This window comes from Osmerus eperlanus, chromosome 20 (assembly GCF_963692335.1).
Source record: "Osmerus eperlanus chromosome 20, fOsmEpe2.1, whole genome shotgun sequence".
NCBI classification, from domain to species: Eukaryota; Metazoa; Chordata; class Actinopteri; order Osmeriformes; family Osmeridae; genus Osmerus; species Osmerus eperlanus.
In genome coordinates this window covers 9,978,671-10,004,578 of record NC_085037.1, presented here as the reverse complement: position 1 = coordinate 10,004,578, position 25,908 = coordinate 9,978,671, and the positions used below count along the sequence as shown (strand labels likewise).

At 41.5% G+C, this 25,908-nt stretch overlaps 3 protein-coding genes across 5 annotated transcripts; all 3 read left to right on the top strand.

Moving 5' to 3' along the window:
* The first annotated feature begins 798 nt into the window (after positions 1–798).
* On the top strand, positions 799–9,675 carry hoxa3a (homeobox A3a). 3 transcript variants are annotated; one of them, XM_062445742.1, is made up of 4 exons: positions 799–1,083; positions 2,446–2,503; positions 6,062–6,643; positions 8,043–9,675. In XM_062445742.1, the coding sequence occupies exons 3-4, from the start codon at positions 6,178–6,180 to the stop codon at positions 8,825–8,827; spliced, it is 1,251 nt and encodes a 416-aa protein (XP_062301726.1). In that variant the 5' UTR covers positions 799–1,083; positions 2,446–2,503; positions 6,062–6,177; the 3' UTR covers positions 8,828–9,675. The 3 variants fall into 3 exon arrangements, with proteins under 3 accessions (XP_062301726.1, XP_062301727.1, XP_062301725.1); XM_062445743.1 differs by lacking the exon at positions 799–1,083 and adding an exon at positions 1,519–1,826; XM_062445741.1 differs by lacking the exons at positions 799–1,083; positions 2,446–2,503 and adding an exon at positions 3,697–4,289.
* A 2,546-nt stretch (positions 9,676–12,221) lies between these two features.
* On the top strand, positions 12,222–15,252 carry LOC134006744 (homeobox protein Hox-A2a-like). Its single transcript, XM_062445744.1, has 2 exons — positions 12,222–13,509; positions 14,132–15,252. Exons 1-2 carry the CDS (start codon positions 13,146–13,148, stop codon positions 14,896–14,898), a joined length of 1,131 nt encoding a protein of 376 aa, XP_062301728.1. The 5' UTR covers positions 12,222–13,145; the 3' UTR covers positions 14,899–15,252.
* A 3,649-nt stretch (positions 15,253–18,901) lies between these two features.
* hoxa1a (homeobox A1a) lies at positions 18,902–20,872 on the top strand. The gene is made up of 2 exons (XM_062487109.1): positions 18,902–19,517; positions 20,502–20,872. Exons 1-2 carry the CDS (start codon positions 18,908–18,910, stop codon positions 20,870–20,872), a joined length of 981 nt encoding a protein of 326 aa, XP_062343093.1. The 5' UTR covers positions 18,902–18,907.
* The last annotated feature ends 5,036 nt before the right edge of the window (positions 20,873–25,908 follow it).

Sequence of the window (25,908 nt, the reverse complement as noted above, 5' to 3'; positions counted from 1 at the left end):
ACCTGTCATTTCCAGCATCAGTCAACCAGTTAAAGGAAATGCGTATGCACTGGCAGGTCAATGTACTGGTCGTGAAGTGAAGAACCCGCAATTTGAACTCACTCATGTGCCACTATAGCCTACTCTCCACTTTACCACTAACTAGCACTACTGCTTACAGCTATACGGGACGACTATCTTGAATAAGAAGAGGTAATTATGAGACGTTTGATTTGAAATTTGCCGCCAGCATTCACTCTTGGAGTTGAAGGGTGACTTAGAAGTTCCATATGGCGGCGGGCTTGGGGACTGATATAGAGGTATTGAGATGATGGCACACGCCACATACACTTGCCCTAATACTATCTATCATTTGAGAACGGGGTTGACCGGTGTCAAGTGAGGGCACCATTTGCAAGGGGCTTTTATGAGGAAAAGACGGTCTTTTTGGCATAGTGCGAATTGTCACACTGTGGCGCCAAACACTTGCCCGCTCAGACCAAGGCACAAAGCCATGGTTGCACTAGAAACACAGCCTACACATGGATTAGTGCTCCCTGTTGATACTAATGGACACCAAAGATGTTACACTTAAAATTTGACAGAACACACTCCCCACAAAACAAGACACGTGGATAAAGTAACTGCTGTGTGAGACCTGTTTTTCTGTCAGATACATTGCAATGCCTTGTACCCTCTTTTTTCTGCATCCAAAGTGATCCGTTTCTCCTCAGGGGCAATGACTGCCTCCATTAATGATTCACGGACTCAAATAAAATGGATTTAAGTTGACGTTGCATCACGTGAGCTGGGCGCATAATACGGCGCGGTGTTATGGCACGGGGAAGAAAACTGGAGTCCCGGTCTGGTCACACGATGCTGATTATTCGCGCTTTACCCTTACTTTCTGTGAGGGGAATCCGGGATTTATAGACGTTGCTTAGCAAAGAAAGTGGTAGACAAGGAGTCAAAAAGAGAAAGAAAGAAAGAAAGAGAGGATCTCGTTGTTTGTGGATGGTATTATACTGCTGTCACGGACGGATATGTTTTTCCACGCGGCCAGAGTCAGAGACTTTGCTTTGGGAGGATGGATTTTATTTTGAGGTATTTCCGACGATTGTTCATTACTGTCGTGAGTTATTGCCGCGCGAGGCATAGGTCAGTAAAATAACAGTCCATAGTTTTGCCAGGCTGGAAAATAGAGCTGGAGTGCAGTAAGCGCCTCTTGATATTCCCTTATCTGTAGAGAAACTATATTTTCTACCTCAAAATAAATTAAATGAAACCAAGGCGATTGAATTGTCTTAAGAAACCCACATGCAATGTAGGCCTATGTGCTATAATTCCATGTTGTAGGCTACCCCGTGTATTAAAATATAATTATGAATTATAATCTAATACCAATTGGTTGTGCAGAAGAAGGCACAGTAGAAATGCATGCAGATTAGGCATCCATAGAGACATTAAAACTGGCCTTCATAGACGTTTGTGAATAAACCTCGCCATTTAAATGTCTATTGGTATAGAAAACCCAAACAGAAGAGGTGAAAACAGTCAGACGTCCCGCTCAGAGGTGTAATGCCTTTCCCTATAAAACGCATCAATTTGTGGTGTTATACATAGGTTTTCGAGAGAAAGTATAAATCAAATTGAGGTACTTATAAAGTAAAGAAAAGCTGCGGGGTTGTGCCGCTCCGCCAGGGAAACGAGGATATAATGGAAGACGGAGTGCCATCCAGGACCGCTCGGCCGAGCTGAGGTCACGGTGCTCGTATGTGATTTATGGGCACGGGGACTTGGGGCAGCCGTTGCGCGAGAGCTAATGACTATTCGATCCAATTCCAAAGGTAGAGAAATAACACATTGAAACAGAGGAGCAGGAACAATGCAATTATTTTCATATCGTATTTGTATATTATTGTGTTGTAGCCACACATTCACAAACACACATTTAAAAAATTGTAACTTTGTTTCTGTTTTAGGATGGATAATTGTTGCGTGACTATGTTATTATGCTTGTTATTATTAGGCTATGTGTATTAGGCTTGTTACTTTTGTCCTTAGGAATTGTGATAATAATTCGTTGCCTATGTGAATATTATTCCCAAAATTTCAATGAATGTGCTCCAAATTTGTTAAGGCGTGTGAATGTTTCCCATTTACATGTTTCTAATTCAGAACATAAAAAATGGCTAGATCAGGTTTTCCACTTGAGGTTGATCATACACCGAATTGGGTGGATTTGGGTTATTGAAGTGTTTTTTCTCATATCACTGTAATTCGTTCATCAAAACAAGCATCGAATCCACGTTGAAGATAGTCTATAACGTTTTATTAGATCACTAAAATGCTTTTATCGTTTAATATCAAAGATGATCGCTTGTGCAAATATTTAATATACAATCATTTACAAAGTATAAAAACGCTCAAGATAAATTAACATGCTTTTGTTTCGACTTTTTACAGAGTTTTTCTCAAATAAATCCAGGGCATCAGGTCTTCAGGAGACCCTTGCCTGCCTTCGGTAAGTCCATTCATCTTTATTGATTTCTGTTAGAAATGCTTGATGATCATATCCTTATTTAATTTCTAATCAGTAGCAAAGACACCCACTCAAGTAGCCTACTCATAAAGATGAACACGAATAGCCTAAATCTTGCTTTTCCTAGTCGTGGTGATTTAGCGGTGACTAGATTGAGAGTAATAATTCGTTTTCTACCCCGTGTCTTTTGTGTAATTTGTCACCATAAAAGCGACAGGGGAATCGCACCTCTTGGATGGGTGCCTTGCTCTTCTGCTTCCTCTCAAAACCCATCTGTTTAGTTCACAGTATTTTACAGTATATCTGTAATATAGACTAACAATATTTAGGCTTTGTTTGGAAGAGCTAATTGATCCATTTTGTAGGATTCCAATCGCCTTCGGTTCTTTTTGTTCAATGACATTTCAACCCCTGGTTAAGGCCAAATTAAGGAAAATCTGCACTCAGCATTTTTAAACACAAAAGAGTAAATAATTATACCAATTGTCTAATTTGCTTTGAAAAAAGCTTCGTTGGCAAAAAAAATCCTCACGCGTGAATATTTTTCCCACTCACCCTCCCACGCTGTCCGCATGTTATACTTTTTATTGTGTCGTTGTAAGTCCCATAGCCTAAGACTACCAGAGAGCCAGCACTCTAAACATGCTCGCTGCCAGCAGATGCACGAGGACATAAATCTTTTGCGTTTGGCCGCAAACGACACCATTACTATGCAGAGGGATTCCCCAGTTCACGTCTCGCCTCGTTCATTTTCTTGTTGTCTTCTCACGGCTTTCCTTTTGGTAGGAAAACTTCTGTCCATTTTTCTCACCCTGCTCCCGATGGGGGTCTTTCCCTCGGTCCACAACGAACTAGGCTTTGATCCCCGGAGTCCTTTAGTTAATATGGGCTATACATACATTCTTATAGGCCTAATGTTGTTATAATCTGTCTAAAACACCAGACTGTTAACCAATCTTCTGTACCTTTAAACTAATATAATAGCAGAAAAAAGGCGATTACCCTAGTAAACTAGCGTCTTGATGAAATGCAAAATTGTTGGTTAATGTTTAAACCGTGGACAGAAGCCCATTCACTCTCATAGTAATGGTAATGTCCCCATGTAGTCTGCTGCTCAACGCCGTATCGTCTGCTATCGTCTCATCCAACATTTTATTCGATTCAGAGTGTGGGTTACACAAAACAATGGAATAAACACTTTAAGGGTGTGTGTCTGTGCTTTTTGCCAGGCTATTTTTGCCCACATCAATTTGTTTTGTGCATGGGGGAGGAGAGTCACTGGAATTGAGCAGGGTTTTTGAGACCAAGGCGTTAACTAATTAGCATAATTTTTCTTGTCTATGGTGACGCTATGTTTTGGGGGAGTTTACTGATGTCTGCATGGTACTTGTGCACGAACGCGTAGTCCAAGGTAGCCCTTAGTAGGTTTAATATTGGTATGAAGCATGGGCATGGTGATAAGTTGAACCGCAGGGGCAGATAGCGCTTATCCGAATGACCCGACCGCTTGCGCCTGCTTTCGTAATCTCAGTTGACCCATCCACGTCGAAAAAAAAAAAAAAGGATTTCGTTTCACTTACACACTGAAGCACTCGCCTCTTCCCTTTATGTTCTCGCTGATGAGTCCTGTAGGCGATCGGCTCAGTCTGTTGCAGCTATAACCCTGCTCGGCGTGCCTAAACTTTTCTCTGGATTACTGCTTTGATCGATTTCGTCGCTGAATGAAAAAATATTGTGTCGTGCTCTGCATTCGTCGTCAGAGGATAAGGTAAGCAGGCCAGAAATAGGCTCCCTCGGTTGTAAATGGCGGAGTTTGTGTGTCGCGCGGTGATTTATCACCGTATGACTTACATCTCGGTTCAGGAAGAGTTCACACATGCACAGGCAGCCAGAATTTCTCTCGCGCGGAGCGGGGGGCTGAGTACTGCTCCAGCCTGTCTTGTCTCAGTCGCTCCCATTTGTAGCCTTACTATTCTTTTGAAAATACTGCCAAAATCTTTCTATGTTTCACAGTGTCTTTTCATGAGAAGATAAGGTGAAATACTTCATTCTGCAGTTTAGGCAGGAGGTGTTTGACTTTTACACAAATTTCGTTTGTCCTAATACATTGCGCATTTCTCTTGTGCAATGCTAAGAGAAATGCTTCCGAAATCATTCTTAATTTTACGCTTCATCATAATATAAAAGTAGTTTATAAACATTATAATTGTAATATAACTATACAAATACTTTATATTCCTTTGAATGATGTTATCCCGACTTTTTTCTAATCCTTGCCTAATTAATGAATTATTGCCGGGTTGGGGTTAGGGCTATTATTGCCGCAAATATATTCTTTCCATGCATGAAGAGAATGTCAATTTAAAATAAAAATCAGCTTAATTTAAAAATCAATATACTAATTAGACATAATATTATTTTAGTCTACTACCCTACACATATTTTGTGAATCCGTGAGTGGTGGCTTTGTTCTGTAGCCTATACTCCTACGCCCTAACCAACAGCAAGCTCGAACATATTCAGTAGCCGTTTATTACAGAGATTATGGTATATTAAAAACTCAAATAGGCTCCGTTATTATTGTAGATATAGATTCTCATTGAATGCGTTCCAGTGGTACCTCTGTGCGTAAAAGTGTTGGGTCAGTTGTATGTCCCGAATTCCTATCCGCTTGAACTCACAGCCAGGCTGCTCACCGGGCCGCTGTCTCCAGCGCGCCGTCCCGGCCCACTGACCCCCATACATCACTGCGACGAGCGGCTGCGCCGACAGCACCGACAGCAACCATTATTATGGGCCTGCGAGGAGAGGTTCACACCGTGGTCATGGAGATGTGCGGATGCCCGCCCGGTTTTTCAGGTTTCCTCGTAGCCCTTCCATCGATCTTAGTAGAACAGATGCCAAAACGTTGTGAGAATGTGGTTGTTTATGCTTTTAGCCAGGTGGCTGGGATAGTGCACCGCAGCAAGGTCTCCCCCCATTGTTGAGCAAGATTCCTTTGACTAGTGTGTTAAGAAAATATGGGCCTACAACAAGATGCTTTGAAGTGCATTTTTGGTGCCATAACAACAAATAATAATAAATATATGACAACCATAAAATGTATTAAAGAATAATAAAAAAGAATATCAAAATGTTAATGTAATTAACAATGACATTAATATCAATAGGATGCTGTTTTTTAAAAAGCAAATCATTATATACATTACTATTTTTGTCCACCGTTTTAGGTTACATTCAAAAGAAAATATCTCAAAATACCCATGGTTAGAAGTTTTAAAAACGTTTCTAATTGCCATTTCATTTTTATGGAAGTATGTTTTTGATGTGGCACCATAATATTTGACATATATTTGTACAGATGGTGATGTATGTTTTGTGCATGTCTTAGTGCCCTCCTTAAGCCATACGGTAAACGGTAAAAGTCCACAGAACTGGTCCCCCTATCTTGCCTCCATAGTCTCCCATGTCAAGTCTGTATTGAAAAGTAAGATGGATCGCCACCATTTCTTCTCCTCACAGTACTTCTTGTAACCCTAGGTTCACCCGAGGAGGCCATTGGCGGAGAGGCGTCACGTGACCAAGGGTGCCAATGTTATTCTACAAGGGTGTCAAGACCCTGTCAGTTTCTGAAATAAATATTGGGAAACGGCGAGATGCAAAAGGCAACCTACTACGACAGCTCTGCAATTTACAGTGGCTACCCTTATCAAAGCGCAAATGGCTTCAGTTATGATGCCAATCAGGTCCAATATCCCCGGGCCTCTCATGTTGAAAGTGAGTACCATCGACCCGCCTGCTCTCTGCAGTCCCCTGACGGATCGGTCGCCCTGCAGAAACCAGGAGAGATGGCAGAGAGCTGCGATAGGAACACGGCTATCCAGGCAGCGCAACACCCGGTTCATCCTGAAAGCAATCAAGCGCAGATACCAGTGTCGGTGTCAGTACCACCCCCTGAACCACAATCCCCTGGTGCTCTTAGCCAAAACACGAGCAATGGTCCCAGCCTGCCCAACACAAAGAACGGTTCCCCGACCTCCACAACTCGAAAGCACATCTTCCCCTGGATGAAGGAATCCCGTCAAAACACCAAGCAAAAAAACACCAGTAGTTCCAGCTCAGGTATTCGACCAATGTGACCGACAGGCATATACACACCCTATGACCTACAGGGTCACTACAGATGCATAGCTCTCAAAAATCAACCTTTTGTCAACTAACCTATCCCAGCTACATTTGATACATATTACAAATGTTCACACATTTTTATTGACTTATTGTTTTTTAGCATGGGTGCACATATCCTTTTTCTCTCAATTGAACAATACTTCTGTATACTTATATTTTTTTATTATCAAACGCATTACTTCACATCACATACATCCACATGTGTTGTCCATGTGCCCTAACGTTGACCTGTTGTCAAAGTAAACACATGGCCCTGATCACACAACGTGCATGCAAGACAACAAACAAGCTCAAACAGTTGTTTCAATTTGTTCCCTTGTTTTGATTAGAGAAAAACGTCACATGGTGGGGGACGAAAGTTGTTTACCAAAGATGTAACCCAAAGTTCAAAGATGCTTCAATTCCCATGGCCGCATATTTATTTTCTTGTTAGGTTAAACGTGTTTTTCTGCAGGCCAGTTGAGGTCACTGTCCTGTCTGTTATAAATAGTATGCATAAGTATATTATATTTTATATGTGTGTGTACTTTTATGCACGTTTCTTAGTTATCACATACCCTCCGCCAATATTTTGAAGAAACATGAGCCACGAAATTAGAAGAAATCTAGACAGACAAATCTATCATCGTTCGTATAGCAACTGCAGCAGCAGTAGGCCGACTTCGAAATGTAAACGTCAGAAACACCTCTCTCCATTTATTTAACAATCTAACTCGTTACATTATGTCATACAGAGTTCCTGTCGCCTCGTGTCTGGCTTTAGTGGGCAGTAGTAACATTTTTTATTTGTTGGCAGTGTGCCACCAACGGTAACTAGAACAGCACCTTGCAGCAACAGCCACGTACCAGCCTCTTGGGTCATGAGACTTATCAAAGAGGACAAAGCTAGCTTTAGCTAAATGCACTAGGAATACAGATGTATGCATTTTCTGTTTTCCAGACTGAGGGATGAGCGCCCTAAAAACTAGGGAATACTGTGTTTTGTAGTTAATATTTGGATGGTCATATTCATTTAAACTTGTGCTCGCGCAGAAATACACACGCGGAATACAGGCTACATTGATATGCCATTAACATTTGTGCACTGAAGGCGTAGGAAACGAAGTTGCGCAACATGCCAGCCAGACCCAGGCCAATTTGAGGTTTCCTGTAGGCTAACACACTGTCACCACCAGAATACGTCCCTTTTATCTCGATTATAGTTAATTGTGGATTAGGACTATTATTATTTGTTATTGTGGATGGGCGGATCGTGTGCTATCCGATGGATGCATCTCGTCACTGCATGTTTTGTTCTTTTGAGTAAATGATTCACCTTTTTTTCCGCACACAGTTGAAAGTTGCCCTGGAGACAAGAGTCCACCAGGGTCGGCTGCGTCGAAGAGAGCCCGGACAGCTTACACCAGCGCTCAGCTAGTAGAACTGGAAAAGGAATTCCATTTCAACCGTTACCTCTGCAGACCCCGCAGGGTCGAAATGGCCAACTTGCTCAACCTCACGGAGAGGCAGATTAAAATATGGTTCCAGAACCGGAGGATGAAGTATAAAAAGGATCAGAAAGGGGTTGGTATGATGCCCTCTCCCGGAGGACAATCCCCTCGTAGCCCAATTGGCCCGTCTCCTGGAGGAGGCGGTGGAGGATACCTCAATTCTATGCATTCTCTCGTAAACAGTGTACCTTATGAGTCCCAGTCACCAACATCTTACAATAAGCCCCATCAAAATGCATACGGTATGTCCACGTCATATCCCCCTACCTTGAACAATTCCCTCAACTGCCCGCCCACTCAGAAGAGATATCCTGGAACCGACTCGGCCACGCCCGATTATGACGCGCATCCTCTCCAAGGCAACAGCAACTACGGGACGCACTTGCAGGGCAGTCCTGTGTATGTTGGCGGAGGCTACATTGATTCAATGCCTAACTCCGGGCCCTCAGTTTTCGGTCTGACCCATCTCCCGCACCCGCCGTCCACTAATATGGACTACAATGGAGCAATCACAGTGGGAAACAGTCACCATCATGGAGTGTGTGATCCGAACCCGACCTATACAGACCTTACGCCGCACTACTCTCAGGGAAGAATTCAGGAAGCGCCCAAATTGACGCATCTGTAGCCGTGGCGTACCTCGGATCACTCCGCCCATTGTCTTATACCTCCAGACTTATCGCTTTGTTTCTGCGCCTCTTTAACGGCTTCCTCGGTCTCTTCTATTCTTTACGTTTTATTAGTTTAATGTGTGAAGTAGTGTAGGAAAGCATTCATGATGAATTATTTCTATATTTTGTCCCATAAGGCCTACAAAAGGCTGTGTAGCCTATGTCTTTATGGACACGTTACGGGCGAGGGCACACCATCATGCATAGCCTAGATCTATTTAATCTTTAACTTGTTTCTAAAACGAAAATCAAACAGGGTAGCATATATGAACAAATCTTATGATATTATTTTAATGTGAATTTGTTCGTCATTATTTATCCGCATTTGAAGAATTGTGTTACGCATTTTGTTGCACTTCTGTAAGAATCCTCGAGAACCACGGTCTAGGATTTTGAGGAAACACACTTTTAGAAGGTAGAGGGTTCCAGCGTACGACCTTCCCTGCTTGTGTTCTAATGGACATTCATGTTATTTATTTTGTTCCAAGTAAACTAGAATTCTTTAGTATTATTTGACACTCCCACGCTCTTTGTGTGGGCGAAGGTTAATGGAACCAAGCTTGTTGCCCCGTTCCACCCCTTACCTGTATACACAGGGTCCTCATCAAGACATTGACATGTTTTTGGTGTTTGTTTTTTCATCGAGGAGGTGTTTAATTTTCTATAGGAATGTAAATCAATTATTCATGCAATAAGTTTGGAAAGAAAATACAAAAAATATTTGAAGTTTCTTTATTGGAAAATTAGTTTCAGATAGCATCATTTGTCATACATTCCGTGCTAAATAAATACATTGAAATAGAAATGTACCCTTTCAAATTTAATTGCTAGACCTACAAATACATTTCACAAAATATGAGTTAATAATAATGACAGTAATAGTAAATCATGTTCAATTGCAAATTGACATTTCATAAACCGTTTGGTTTATGAAAGGATTGGTGAATGAGGCCATTTTATTTGGGCAGTAGGCCTATATCTTGACAGAAGGTATCCTAACCGCTTAACCTACTTTGTATATACATTCATAGGCATACCATTATATTAAGGTTTCAATATATACTTTTGGCAAGTAGTGTGAAACACAATGATTTGAATGGAAATGCAAATAGCTTGAAGTGCATTGCGTGGCACATTAGAAGCTATTTTGGTGGACTCCTTCCCACATCCTATAATAGTAGGTACATCCATAATAATAAAACTGTCAGGAGGGCCGTCTGGGGTATCTGTAAAAAGAGAACACATTAAATGAGAAATCGTTTGATGCTCATATCTAACCCTAACCCTGCACTTCAACACTAGATACAGATTTACTGGAATCTTGTAGTGTTTGGTTGAATAGGCTACATATGCATATTTTTACAGTGAAGTATGGATGCAAAATAAATCATAATGTATGGTGAAATGCATGAATCGGTAGGCTATAGATTACTGCAGGTAAATTATTATTAGAGTGTAGTATAAATACCATACTACAAACAAGCATTTATAAGCAATACGATATCAGAAAATATATGGTAAATCAATATTCTGTCGTTTTTGGTATTAGTATTTTGATATCAAGTTGCAAAGCCTTAACTGGCACAAAGTGTGTAACATACAAAGAAGGCTAGTTTTTTTTAATGGGTTCTGATTTGTTCCTCTGTTGGGGAAGCTGCCCATTCCATTTGCACAAACTTAATGTGAAAAAAATATTAGGTGAAACGTCCTTTTCTGACTAGGATTTGACCGAAAAAAACCGGTCATATTTCCCCCCAAAGTAAAACAGGAGCAGGCCAGATTCTCAAACACAATATAGCTATGAGCCTCTTTTGAGCCTCCATTTGTCTGCTGCACAAATGATCTCCAAAAACAATAACTTCCCTGTATTTCACTAATTGTCAATAGTTATCAAGTGTCTCATAATTAAGACAAAGAAATGTGTTCTAAAAAAGTAATAGGTTATCCCGTTTTGCTATATCCAACATTGACCGATGTTACAAGGAAGTAGAGCCTAGGCTATTACTGCTCCTGACATATGGTCAGCAGGGGAACCTAGAACAATTGAAGCATGGTGTGTTGAAGTACAGGCTCTTGGACCGGGCATGTCTGGATCCTAGAAACACACACACACATATACGCACACACTTACACACACACTCAAACACACAAACAGATTTGACCCAGATGTAGGGTCAGTTTCAGGAATTTATAACATTTTACAGCTTTATAAATATAATTGTCCTTCATCGAATATTGTTCTGCAGGAGAGGGTCTCTAAATCACCCCCTGGTTAAAAAAGAGTGTAGGACAGACGAGGGTTCAGAGAATGCCGCCACCCACTCCTTTCCCTTGCACACAAAGCATGTGCGTAATAAAAAAAAAAAACATCCATCTCTTACCCATGTCTCCATGTCCTTTAACACACACCTCTTAAAACCGGTTTGTTGGCTAAAACGAAAAAAGAAAAACTTTTGGAAACACGTTAATACTCTTATTAAAAGATATGTCGCAGAAAAAAATATTGGAGCCGACTCACCGTTTGCGCACAGTCGCCCTTCAGAACTGCCAGTGCTAACCGCTTCTGTTGTATTCTTTTATGTCTTATAAACATCCCTCAAGCGACAGAAAAGTTGTGACTGCAAACAGAAACGGGTTCTAATCAGAGTGACCAGTGTTTCTGGCTGCTTCCTGGCTCCATTTGATCCGCGGGAGAGTTAGAAGCCTTAAATGTGTTCTGAGGGCACCGAGCTGTCAGACCTTTTGGCGAGTAAGATTGATCGCGCACAGGCTTCCAGCACTCTTTGTTTGGTATATAAGCAATAAACTGAGCTAGGCCTACCACTTCTTTTCCTCCTCTTACTCACTCACCATTCCAGTTATTTGAAAATACAACATGCTGTTGCTGCCTAGTACTTGACGAAAAATATCCAGAATGTGGCTTTCACAGATTATACTGGAAGAGGTTTTAACCAAACACTGGAGTAGGCTCAGGCAATACATATTTTCATTTTGCCTATCTAGTAATAATCTTGCAGATATTTCGTTAAAAAACATAGGCTACTGGAGCCATTGGTTAATGTGACATAATCCCACAGAATATTTACAAATGCTACATTTCTTTAGCATTCAATTGCTTTCTTCTTTCTTGCCCTTGTCCACCCACCACCTTGTCTACCCAGCTCAGACGCCTGCTGTGTCCTCCCCCACCCGGTGAAACCTCGATGGGGTACCTGGAAGATCAAATATAGGCTATTTTCATAGACGGTCGTACCCTGTGTTCATTAATAGCTTATTTGAATGTATCATTTAATATGGAGATAGTTTCCATGCAGCCTACTATATTTGCCTAATGAACCAATGAATCCAGTAACAAGCAATAGATTTGCATGAATCTATGCATTTAGTGTGTTCCCACAGAAATTGATAAGCTCTTGAATGTGGTTGTGTGTGTGTGTGAGTGTTTGTCTGTATGCGTGTATGTCAGTCTTTATGTCGAACCTTACTGTAAAATTGGGTGTTTCAAATGAAGTAATTACAGATCACAATTACTTAGTGTAATAAACGTGCCATAAGATGTGAAGACTGCTGACATTCGAACGTTATGGACCACAAAGGCTGGATGTAGCTGTAGAAAACCTTGCGTGGGGTTTGTTGCTGTCAAGAGCTTTCAAGATCAATTATAGAGTGTGTTTTATTCTGACAGAAATCTGACTCAAGCTATATGAACGCCTTACTTTGCTAACAACCGTAGGAATAGCATGTAGGCTAGCTACTGGCGTGATTTGTGTGGGGCGGGGGCGTTCTCTTCTGACATTCTCAAACAATAAGAGTAAAGGGACTGCATGAGCCCGCGCACCATAGCTACCAGCCTTGTCACACTGTGCGTCGACCATTCTAAAAACACATTTTGCAGCTTTGTGGAGTGTATAGGAAGCAGGTAGAGGATTAACTAATTGAATTTAAGGTGAACATAAAAACAGTCTTCCCCACAGAGAAGGCGTTCTTCTCCAGAGTTTTTGGATCAATCACGCCGACAGTGGCTTCTTTTGATTAAACCCCAAATTGTCATTGGGCAGAAGTAATCATGTGACAGGCAATTCGGTCCAATTTCAACCTTGTCTCCATGAATTCAATAGTTTAACAGTAGCTCGGTCCCCATACGGCCGTAATCAGTGAAATAGAAAAAAAACACAACTAGATTTTTTAAATGATTTTTTCCTCTCTTTTTCTCACTGAGCCGCAAAATTTATAAAAATACGCGTGAAAACTTTCCTCGGCTCTCAGGGAGCGGAGATGAATTACGAATTCGAGCGAGAGAGCGGTTTTATCAATAGTCAGCCGTCGCTTGCAGAGTGCCTGACATCTTTCCCCCCTGTCGGTGATTCATTTCAAAGTTCATCAATCAAGAGCTCGACGCTTTCACGCTCGACACTGATTCCTCCTCCTTTTGAGCACACCATTCCCAGCCTCAACCCGGGCAGCCATCCGAGGCACAACCGGCCCAGACACAGCCCCGATGGATGCAGCCCGCTGCCCACTGCCTCCTTACCCCCGGAGTACCCCTGGATGCGGGAGAAGAAAGCCTCCAAGAAGAATCACCTGCCGACTTCCACAGCAACCGCAATAGCCAGCGGACCTGTGTGCTTCTCGCCAAAAGGTGGGTGTTTATCTTGAGAAACATTTAGAGATTAGGATTTATGGAGAGGGGATTGTAAGCAATATAAGCCTACACCAGTGTTCCTAAACTAGCCAATAGACAACAAAGTTGCTGTGCATATTTGCACCTATGGACGTTGGCATTATAGCTTATGTTTTCCCCCAAAAAGTTGTGCAAAGTTTACTGCATGTGAAATGATTTATTTGATTTTCTCACTGCCCTTCCTCACCTTGCAGTGGTAGAGTTTTGAAAAGTGACAGTAATGAAGAGTGATGGAGTGCCGTAGCCGAGCGGGCAGCTGGCGCATTCATTAGTAGAGTATAGTCCACACCACACTGGAGCACACTTACTTTATACCTCTGCAGTTTTTGGGTCAAAATTCCTCCAAATGGTGCGTTAATGATTTGTAATTCCGAATTTCAGAATAGCAAAATCTTACAAAAGCTAAATTAAAGTGATATGGTTTAGGAATAGTTTCAGCGGCCATTTTGCTGCAGTGTCCAATGTTTTATGGTGTAGGTGGTAGTTTGAAAATGTAGGGATAGCCTTGCATGTGTTTTGAAGTGTAAACGTGACCTTGCTCCGGTTTTTATCTTATACTCTTTTAATGATTATGCTTTAGGATCGCCTGAGATTCTGGAGAGTGGCGGTGGAGGAGGAGGGGGTTCCCGTCGGTTGAGGACAGCGTACACCAACACACAGCTCCTGGAGCTAGAGAAAGAGTTTCACTTCAACAAGTATCTGTGCAGACCGAGAAGGGTGGAAATAGCTGCTTTGTTGGACCTCACCGAGAGGCAGGTGAAAGTGTGGTTCCAGAACCGGCGTATGAAGCACAAGAGGCAGACTCAGTGCAAGGAGAATCACAACGGTGAGGGGAAAGGGCCGACTGCCGAGGACGGAATTCATAGCGAGGAGGAAGAGGACGAGGACGAGGACTCTATATTCGATCAGAGCCTTAATAGAGAGTCCGGGGCCCTGTTGGAGAGGGAAACCTGCTCATTTCAACAAAACACCATCAGCTCCACACAGCTGCTCCAGAATGTAGGCCATCACAATAGCGAGGCCCAAAGTTATACTACTTCTCCACTGGGCAGCAATGACAAAAATCTGAAACATTTTCCTAACCCGTCACTCACTGTTGCAGGCTGCGTGTCAACAATAGGCCCCGGCACTGCATCTGCCCCGGACAATAGAGCAAGTCCCCCGGCCCTGGACGTCTCAATACACGACTTTCATGTGTTCTCCTCGGATTCTTGCCTTCACCTCTCCGATGCTGCTTCGCCCAGCTTGTCAGAATCTCTGGACAGTCCTGTGGACATAAATACGGACAGCTTCTATTTTTTTTCGGAGTCTTTAACAACAATTGATTTGCAGCATCTAAACTATTGAAGTTAATCCTATAAACAAATACATTTTATCTGGAGCATTTACTTACACTGCAACTTTGGTATTAACCCTCAAGTAAATGTTATGGTGGTTTAGTACGACAACCACATCTCTTTTATTGATTAACTGAATTGATTAATACGACTGTCGATTAATACAAGGTAAGAATATGAAAGTACATCATTGAAATACACAATCTGTAGCCTGTAGAATTAGGCTAATCAAATAAATGAAACTCTTACTGTGGAAGCAGAGTGTAAAAGGTAGACCTAAAACTAAGAACCTTGTTAATTTTATTTTTGTAAAGCTTGTACAATGCCATGCATATTTTTGTTAGAATACATTTTGCTTCAAGGATCTGGCAATTTTGTGTTTAGTTATTGTGTTCAGTTTTATTGAAATCTCGTCTAAAGGTTTAATCCTCAAATTAATCAATTTTTTTGAAGAGGAAAGAGGAGAGTTAAATGGAAACAACAACTCTAATTCAAAATCCTGGTATGGGCTCTGCGATAATCACCCTTCGACTGAATATCTTATTACGCCTAATTTATTGTATCGTGTTGCATAGTGGCATAGTGGATTAATTTGAAGATGAGAAATACATGCCTATATGAAGCCCAATATGTGTTGCCATATCTTTATTCATCACCTATATCCCTTCCTTAATGAATACGTTTTAGTAGGCCTACATAATGATATGGTAGACATGTGCTAATAAGCATTAATATTCTAGACTCGCACCAACACACGCATATCTTGCTGAAATAAGAAAGGCTATTGCCGATGTTGTCCAGGCCCCAAGTCTTTGTCCCTAAAGAGTCTGCCCTAATGTTAATCTATACAACTAATCCTGGCTACATCTAATCTCTAATTTGTAAATGTGTTTTTATGAGTTAGCAGAATAGTGAGTATCTTAGGATAGCATAGCAAAAGACTCCTTCGTATTGGTGTGTGCTGTGTGTGTGTGTGTGTGTGTGTATGTGTGTGTAGACATGCCCGAGCCATGTTTGCTTTCAGGAGCTCATAAATCACCGCGTGTCATGAATGAGAAGGGCATTGAAGAGACCAATTGCGATGTAGTATGCACAAATAAAAACCCTCTTACAACTTCATATGGGATTCGCGATTCGGGGCCAAAAAGGCCGAACCCTTTTAAGCGTTTGGTAATAATTCATTTTTATAGCTGTTTAAACATAGCCTAGCGCGGCAGCAGAAAGCGTGGTAGTAATAGCATTTTGCCCCCGCTGCTCATTCATTTCAAAGTAGACTAATTCAAAACAGACAGCTCTAGGTCTAGCCATGTTAGGCTCCTGATACATTTTCAACTTTTACATTTTCTTTAGGTAGCTTGGATGTCCTAATGAACCACAATGAACATTTATTGAAATGGGATTAGGCTATTTGGTCACGAGGCCAGTGAGAGAGTGTTTGTCTTTTCTCAATGTGGGGGCTACTATTCACCGTGGTGAAAATTATTTCATTTAGTCTTTAAGTGAAATTGTGATAGTATTTAGGAAATTCTGATTTAGGCCTATATCTTAGGATACTCGTAAAACCAGATGCAATTGAGAACAACATGCATGAGTTAGTAGGAATCCATTCAAAAATGTAGTCAACTGCCACGTTTTAGGCATTGAACTAGAAAGTGTATGAGGTGGAACTTACACAATTATTAATTTCGTAGTATTTTAGCTGGGCACTCGATTGTGTCATGCTTCTACAGATACGTATGGATGTTATATATTTATGCGTATAGCTTATATGCCTATCTATTTTTGTACGGTTAAAGTTTGTACGTTAAGCGTTCCTCTCCAAAGACCATGTAACAAAATCATTCCGAGACAATGCGTCTTTTCTCTTCCTATACATTTCGACCACGCACAAAGACCACTGGAGAAGTTTCACAGCCAGGCAAAGTTTCGACAGCTAGGGGACTATCTGCGCCCACGCACTATGCATTGTGGGAAAGGAAAGCTGTCAAGAGAGGATGGGACAAGAACGGGGGGTGGGCTGGGGGTTATGGGGCCTAGTGGTAATGTCAGAAAACTAAAGACTGCCCAGTATGTTTAAATTTGCATTATGCAGGGTATTAGGCTGACTTCTCCTGATAATGGAAATACCCGTAATTGCTCTTTTCATCCAATAGGGGCGCCAATCCCACATTTCCTTCTCATCGCTGGTTCCAAATTTGTTGCGAAAGGCCAGAGGTTATAGACTTGATGTGAGAACTTGTAGAACAAGATGTGAGAACCAAAATCGGAACTCCTGTGTTTACATTTTCACATGTATTCTTACAATAACAATATTCATACTCGAGCGAGCTGAATTTGAAGTAAAAAATAAAATAAAAAACACATGAGAGCTTTGAAAGACAATGTGTAAACTTAAATGTTGACATTTTCAGGCCTACCAAAAATATTCACACACTCGTGTTCTGAATGTGGAGTTCAAAATATTGACAAATGTGTACATTGATATTTAGGCCTAATAAATGCAATGACAGCTGCAAACTTGTATCCTAATCCAACATTTACATATATAAATATGTATGTATGTATGTCAAAAAAAAAAAAAATCAGTAGGCTTTCATCACAATTTACAGGATTACATCGTCTGGAATCGGTTACTGAAACTAAATATGTGTGTGTGTACGTGTGTGTAGGGTGGGGGGGGGGGGGGGGGGGGGAGAATCAGAAGCCGTTTGCCGGTTGGATGCTGACGGTGACAGACGTTTTTTTCGATCCAACATGGCACAGCTGGTCATACCGTATCTTCCCAAAGCTTTGTTTTGGTAGATTAGTAGCCTACGGTGATTAGAAACTAAATTAACGGAAGCCACCATAACCTCACATTCTTTATGCCGTGTGAGGTTAGTAGCAAATGAGAGTGAATGCGCACTTTGGCTAACCTTAACTATGTAGACAGACATGTAGCCTATACCTATCTATCATCAATAGTAGGCCAGTCGGATCAATATTCAGATTCCTCACCCATATTTCAATTGCTTTGTCTATTGACAGCGCATTTCATAACATACATTTCTACAATAGATTTATATGATGAGATGGAATAACCAGCCCACGTGCATACCTATAGGCTTTGTAGTTACATAAAGACTTCATTCGCTCAATTAAATGACTTGATCACGGTTTACCTACTGAATACAGGAGTTAAATCAGAGTAGCAGGTATTACTAACTTTCAGACTCAATAACGTCATGTAGATGGTGCGTCCGTAACGTAAGCCATTGTTACATGAATTAATTAATTAGTGTAATTCAAGTTCACCTGTCACCTCCCCATTAAGTAGCTGCTTCCGCACGCATGTGCCGCCTAGCAGCAGGATCTCTGTCCACGATGGACAACTAGCTCACCCAAAGAATGCAATGAGGTGTATTGTTAACACCCCCCCTGCCCCCCCTCCCCCCGCCACACACAAACCGACAGACAGACATAGATAGGCCAACAAGCATACATACATACATACATACATACATACATACATACATACATACATACATACATACATACATACATACATACATACATACAACCGTACCTGGTCAACGGTGAGGATTGTTCTAGTGTCGAGTGTAAAACGTCGTTCCCCGTAGACATTCAAGCAGGAGTTATACATGGTGCCTGTTTGGCTTTCTCAGCTCTCCATGCGACCTCATGGCCGTCCACTGCCGTCTGCTTCTCAGCTCATTGTTTGCTCGACCAATACATTAGCACACACACGCGTCACCTTGATCGACGAGCGCTCGGAATTTAAATACCCACTCAAACACCGATCTGTCACCGCTAAGGGTATGAGAACAAACACCTCACTGGCTGACCCGGGCCCACGTGACCGCCACTGTTCATTGATATCGTCCCTTAGTGTCCCCCTCCCTCATCTGATAACAGTGACTCGGTAAAGGTTGGCACGGTCACCCAGGGTGAGAGAGAGGAGAGTCATCACACGGGGCCTGCTTTGGACGGTCCCTCAGTTCCACAGAGACGATGCTATCATGAGCAGCTTCTTAGATTACTCGGTGATGAGTGGCGACGGCGGCTCATGCTCTGTCAGGGCTTTCCACTCTGACCACGGAATTACTACTTTCCAGTCGTGCGCTGTTACTGTCAATAATTGCAGTGGGGATGATCGCTTTATACCAAGCAGGGCTTCCCCTGATGGCCTCCCTCAACAGCCCGGATCCTACCAGTCCACACCCGGATCTTTAAGTATTGCGTATGGGGCTCACCCGACCTGTGCCTCAGGATACGGGCCCCAAGGTTTCTGTACTAGCTATAATCATTACGCGCTAAACCATGAAGTGGACTCTGTGGGGTTCCCTCAGTGCGCCCCGTTAGTGTACTCCGGAAACATCTCTTCTTCAATGGTTCCACAGCATCGTCAAGGTTACGGTGGTGCGTCCTTAGGTCAGCTCCAGTACTCACACGCCACTTACGGGGGCGGGCACGAGCAGGCAAACCTAGCCCCTTTTACAGGGTGCTCGAACCCGCTGTCCCCACTGCACACGACCCACCTGGACGCGTGCTGTTCACCCCTGTCCGAGGCCGCGTCCTCCGCACAGACCTTCGATTGGATGAAAGTTAAGAGAAACCCTCCCAAGACAGGTGAGTGCAAAGAGAAGAAGTGTCACCATAGCACGTGTAAGGTGGCCTTCATTCCACGCTAGCCATATAATTGTCGAAAAGGGCGGCACGTCCGAAGCCGTACAGTTGGACAAACTGTTGCATGAGACCTAGAACGTTCACCTGTCTGCAATGGGGGCCCTGTCGAGTATAAGGATATGAAATTAGACAGGCCTGTGTTAACACTCAGACCGTCGGAGTGAACTCCCAGAATGTTTGTTGTAAAAAGCTAATAACTTTTTGAATAAATGCTACCATCCTATCAGTATTTTGCTGAGGATAACTGTACCTTCCACAGCCACCTCCGTCACAGTGACAGTAAAGACGCTTGTGATTAATACCATATAAAGTAAGTTTTAACGTTAAAGTATTATTTCAACATAGCTACATGTCCTTGAATCTGGATTTATAATTCATATATTTTGTTTATTCCACAGTGTTATGCCAGGCCATGTTTAAAAATAACACATAATTTCATGTAGCGGTTTGCCTCATGCCTCAGGCTGCCCCACCTGCGTTTTCTATACACGTGTTTACTCACTATAAGCTTGTAAAACTAATTAATAAAGCATATAATACATACGCATCAGAATTATTAATCTATGTTTAGGTATGTTGGTTATTTTGAACACTAAGAGTTCAATTACATATAGTGGTATGGCAGACCGGTATAGCAAGGGGCTACTTGATTCCTGGTGGTCCCAGTGTTAAGGGATGTGGGTACACTACTGTTTCATGATAGGATTCCACTCTCACGCCAATCGCGTCTTTTGATCTGAGGTAAGAATCTGATGCGTAAAGGTTTTGCAGGTGAAGTGACTTGAGAAAGTCAGGTGTTCTGTGAACTGTAAACATGACTTTTGATTGTTACAATACCTCGAACGTAAACTGAGAGACAGTATACTTGTAGTGACCTATTAGTAACCACATGTTCTTTATATAACCATGTCATTATTCTTTCCACAGGACGGTCAGGGGAGTACGGCTTTGGGGGTCAGCCGAACACTGTCAGGACCAACTTCACCACCAAGCAGCTAACAGAGCTAGAGAAGGAGTTCCACTTCAACAAGTACCTGACCCGCGCCCGGCGCGTGGAGATAGCTGCAGCACTGCAACTCAACGAGACTCAAGTCAAAATCTGGTTCCAAAACCGTCGAATGAAACAAAAGAAGCGTGAGAAGGAAGGGTTGTTGCCGACCAAAGCCCCTGCATCCGACCCGGGTGATAGCGAAAAAACAGATGACGCGGGGTCAGAGAAGTCCCTCTCTGCCCCATGCACTCCGTCTCCTGCCGCATCAACGACTTCCTCTGGGGCTGACCCATATTCCTCCAGCTAAAGAGACTATTTGTCGATATAAAACCGGCCTGAATATACCAAAGATGCGGTCCCACCATATCAGGCTGTAAGTCATTTACTGATTTGGTTCAACGAACCTAGTCATGGGATGACTAATGCACTATTTTGGACGTTAGAAGGGACTACGTGGTCAATTTGTGTTGTTTTTAAAAAGCCAAGTACAAGGACAACTCTAGCCATAATGTGGTTTCAGTTGTTTAGATTTCCTCCATATCCACATAGATTGTCATGGTGCACAGTGATACCTCATATATCTGATGCTGTTTCTCTACAGAGTCGCACAAATAAACGAATGACTCATAGGGCATCAATATATTGTGTGACATGGGTCACTATTTTGTGTGCAATACTGACATAGACCAATTGGCTGCACTGAAAGATACATTTTACCACCACAATCAGCTGAAGTAACTCGTGTGTTCGTCAATCCTCTTAAGGAATTCCTCATTGTTCAACCCTGTGTTTCCAATTTGTGTTTGTATACTGTCGCGAGTGTCAATCTGAGTGTATTGTGTAAGGTTTGCATGATGCTCAACAATTTTATGTATGAGTGGACGCTGAGTTTTATCAGTGTGGAGCGACTGATGACATGTAACCTACTGTGGTAAGCTTCTGTCTGTTACTATTTAATCAAATTTAGAGCACATATAAAGTGTTTTTTTGCGCGATGTTTACGGGTCAAATATATGTATTAAAGTGCTTTTGCCTCTGTGAGACCTGAGCATGTACATTCTTATTGTGGTGCAAATGTCCGGGGAGCCTGCCTCAACAAGTCATTTGATTCGTCATCAAGTCGTGGGCCACATCAGAGGAGAGACCTAGATTGCTTTACTGCGTTATGAGAGGCACATGCCAAGTAAAATATGAAGAGTAAACTGAAACTGAGAGAAGCATGCTAATCTCTGTGCTATAGGCCTAAAGTAGCTATTTCTCGATTTCCTCGGGATCTTCCGTAGATGGGACGGTAGTAAACGCCATTTGAGAATAAACAGATTTACGTGGGCTATGAACAGCATGTAAATTAACAATGTAGGCCTATGCGTGAACAAGTAGACTACAAGTCCTCGTTTTAACGGCATAATAACTGGATACAACCACATGAGCATACTTTACGCATGGCAGGACAAAGGCTGCCAATGTATGCAGCCGTGTGTACTCCAGTCCCAAGGGGTAGAACATTATTGGCATAATAAAGGTATGTTTATCCACGGAAGGGATGAGAGCGTCATTTGCGATGACAACCTTATCGAGTCATTGGCTAATTGAAAGGACAAAAAAGAAAGCCATTGATTAAAACCTTCAGGGCAGGCTATATTGGCAAGGAAGAGCCGCCCTCTTCATGTCAGTGTCGGTGTCAAGCGCCTTAAGGAACATCGAGGTGTCATCCCCACCTCACCAGGTCTTCCTGAGCAGAGACAATCAGAAAGATCCCAGAATTACCACCCTGCGATAACTTTAGGTCAACGCATCTCTTACACCCCATGTCACTGTAACCTACTCTGTCATAAGCATATTTCCCCTTAACAAGCAGAGCAGTGTTACATGTAGGCCTAAGCGTGTGTCTTTCTATTTTATTGTGATCCCTATTGTAGCATGAACTAGCTTATGCTTACGAGTGAAATAGCCTACTGTGATGCTCGAACTATACCTTTCAAAGTAACACTCAAGTATCATGACCTTGACTGTTAATGATTTCATCTCTCCTTCTTCCACTCTGCTTCTTTAACTGCTGATAGGCCATTTCACTCCCCCAAAAACGTTTCACTGCCTGTATGTCTTTTTATGTTTTATTCCTCGTGTACAGGATTCGTGTCAACCCTACCATGAAAGGAAACGCGAGACTGAGATCCAGTGATTAATGACTGGCTTTTACCTTGGATCCACCTGCGCTGGCTGCTATTGTAACCCGGGTCTGCTCGCTCGCACTTCCGGACAGTTTTTCAATGCAACAACAGTGTCACGGGACAGTGTACGTAAGTGATGCTGTTTTTACCTCTTTTATGAATCTTTAAAATGACTAGAATCTCTTTTTTTAAAAAATCTGTTTCTATTCCTGCCCAAAGTCTTCAAAGATTGTAGTTCAACGTCGACTTTGACTTTCGTGGTAAACGTTTAACTTCTGCAGAACTAAACCCCCAGTTTACCCTCATTGTTCAATCTAGTTGTATCATTGTAAATAATCTTCTATGTACACAGACTTGTTAGGTGCTTGGTGTTTTGTGTCTAACCTTTACCTAGAACCATGATTTTGACAAATTGTTATCCTTGCTTTATCCAATGGAATATAGTATACAGGTATTTGTCAACAAAAGGTTTTAAAGAGTCAACTTGATTAGGCTATTTGTAGCCAATGCAATAGACCTACATTTATGGTAGCTACATAAAAAATTTGTTTCAACAAATGTAATAAGCATAAGGTAAATTATTAGATTGATACGCTAAAACTAACACAACGATTAAGACGTAACAAAGCCTAATAGCTTCAGGATTACACATAAGGAATGTACAGTGTGTGCGACACGGACTCATTTCGTTCCATTCTACACACTTAAACACTGGTCTAAATTAAAGCCTGTGGTTGTTAACGGTGTTTTACTTATGTAGGGTTTAAGTTCCGGTTTGTGTTGCTGACGCAGGGCTCGTGAGCACGAAATAATTAACGCGATTAGGTTTGGGCCTGTTGAAGCTCAAATGATGTAAAAGGCACACGATAGACCAGACTATTTTTTTGTTGTTTTTGTTTTAAAGTATAAATTTCAGGCATTCGAGGTTATTAGCAAATATTAGCCTATAGTTTCATAACTATGGGCTAAGCCAAAACAAGTTTGATTAGGCCAAGTTCGTTTGTATTTGACAATTCAAACTGTTTTGTTGACACAAACAATCTCTAATCACCGTTTTTATTATTCAATATGGCCTATATAACCATTTGCTATTATATTCCCAGTATTATAATCGGAATCCGAATACAGCTTGAACTGGGAATGTCGAGGCAATAGGCCTGTGACAGCTATACCCTATTGGAAAATATATCTACATTTGTCAATATGAGACCTACAATACAAAGTGTTGGTTAATTGTTTTGCAAACCCCGAGTTTGTATATGTACAATTATCTGCTACCAAGTTGCACCTAATGTGCATCTAAAGTCTGTACATTTATTCAAATATTCAAATATGTGTTTTGGAAATGAAGGGCGCTCTAAAGATATGTATTTGAGTGTCGGTAAACTCTCAAGGTTTTTGACCTAACATTGCCTTTGCCTTAAACCACGTGCTTTGTATTTTTTATTAAAGCTATAGCACTGAAAACGCGTAAAAGTAAGTGAGCAACAGCGACTCGACTGATTGAATCAGAAACATGGCTTCTTTCCTATAGGCATCGGGACCCTCAAAAGCAACGGCGGGGTCATCCCGTGGACAACGTTTCTCTCTGAGTTTGTTGTCACAGCAGCCTCGCCAAAACAACATTTTACAGACCACAATGGGCAAACATTACAGTATAGCTCTAAAAGTGTGTTTGTAAAGAAACATACTGTCACCTTAAAATTCTTGAATGACCTCAGCATATTAAAAAGGGAGATTAAGATGCTTTTAGTTCTTCAACGGCCAGATTCTTATGTGTTTTTGCAATTCATGGTTTCAATTAGGTTAGGGAATAAACATTGTTCGAAGACAGATGCCTGACGTAAACCATTAGGGCCTCTTAAAGGAGGAATATACTTTCAAAGCTTTCAGTTAAGGAGGTGACGCAGACTATTAAATAGAGAAATGCTTTATCATACGTCCAAGAATATAAGGGACAATTAGTCCTGGCCCGAACTCGATGACGAAACCCATGCAACTTTACTCTTCAGAAATGTGTAAATAACAGAAACCAATATCCCTTCAAAATATTTTATATCAATTCTGCATGTAATCTTTGCTTTGCATATCGACAAAAGTTTCTGTTGCATTAAAATACATTATTTTGGGGGGTTTCATGCTCAGCAATATTGGAATGTAAACTAGTCTAAACCTGCATTTGTGAAGGCATACCACCAAATGCATTTTATTGGTAGCTTAGTTTCAAAGCAAATAGTAATAGCAATTGATGTTGATTTTATCACAATAAAGCCCTGATTAGATCTGAAATATTTGAGCTCTTTGTAAGAACTTTATAAAAAAGAATTGATCAATTAGGCCTAAATAAATAAATACATAAAATGTAACAACAATTATAAACTATGAAGTTTAATGTTTTAGTTTACATGTGATATTTTTCGATTTTAGACCATGTATTTATTACACAATTTTGTTTCTTTGCTTCTTTCAACATATGCATTTAGTTTTTACTCATGTTAATTTGATTGAAATACAACAATGAATGCAATTTCCACAAATGTAACCTTATTCGGTTAAAAGTCGACTGTAAGTCCTAGTGACATGATGGAAGCTGAGGAGTCAATGCTCCTCAGCAGAACATTTTAGTGCTGGGCAGTTTAGTACAAATAATCCAAATCTAGAGATCTATTTTCAAGTGTCTAACTCCCTTTTACCAATTTTTCAATGTGGACTTTTTCATTTTCTTCTTGGTGATTTTCCCCCAAATGTTTACTTCACAAGAATGATTGAGTGAGGCTCACATGAGGAAGTCGTTGTGGAACTGTTGTGTGGTCTGGTGGCGTTGTCCGGCACCTCTTTGAGCTTCATGTATAAACTGCTCTTCTCTCTGTTCGATTCCTGGCCTTTAGAAAGAGAGATTGTTTGAATCTGTTTTAGTCACTACTCGGCCAATTGACGGTGGACAGTTGTGGTTGGTGACGTAAGATGTTTTTTTCCTCACACTCTTTTGTCCTAGCGTATGGTTCAGGATTTTGTGGTTTTGCGGTTTTAACTTAATCACATAATTACCCTATGTCAAAAATCCAATTTCAGAAATTGTATTAACTCGTCATAACATAAACACTTGTTCAGTGTGTGTGTGTGTGTGTGTGTGTGTGTGTGGGGTTGGGGTTAGAATTATGTCTCAGAGAAC

Excerpts from the sequence above, each read along its gene's own strand:
- hoxa3a (XM_062445742.1), top strand. The coding sequence starts at position 6,178 with ATGCAAAAGGCAACCTACTACGACAGCTCTGCAATTTACAGTGGCTAC. Across the intron at positions 6,644-8,042 it reads CACCAGTAGTTCCAGCTCAG|TTGAAAGTTGCCCTGGAGAC; the intron begins GTATTCGACCAA and ends TTCCGCACACAG.
- LOC134006744 (XM_062445744.1), top strand. The coding sequence starts at position 13,146 with ATGAATTACGAATTCGAGCGAGAGAGCGGTTTTATCAATAGTCAGCCG. Across the intron at positions 13,510-14,131 it reads TGTGTGCTTCTCGCCAAAAG|GATCGCCTGAGATTCTGGAG; the intron begins GTGGGTGTTTAT and ends ATTATGCTTTAG.
- hoxa1a (XM_062487109.1), top strand. The coding sequence starts at position 18,908 with ATGAGCAGCTTCTTAGATTACTCGGTGATGAGTGGCGACGGCGGCTCA. Across the intron at positions 19,518-20,501 it reads GAGAAACCCTCCCAAGACAG|GACGGTCAGGGGAGTACGGC; the intron begins GTGAGTGCAAAG and ends TTCTTTCCACAG.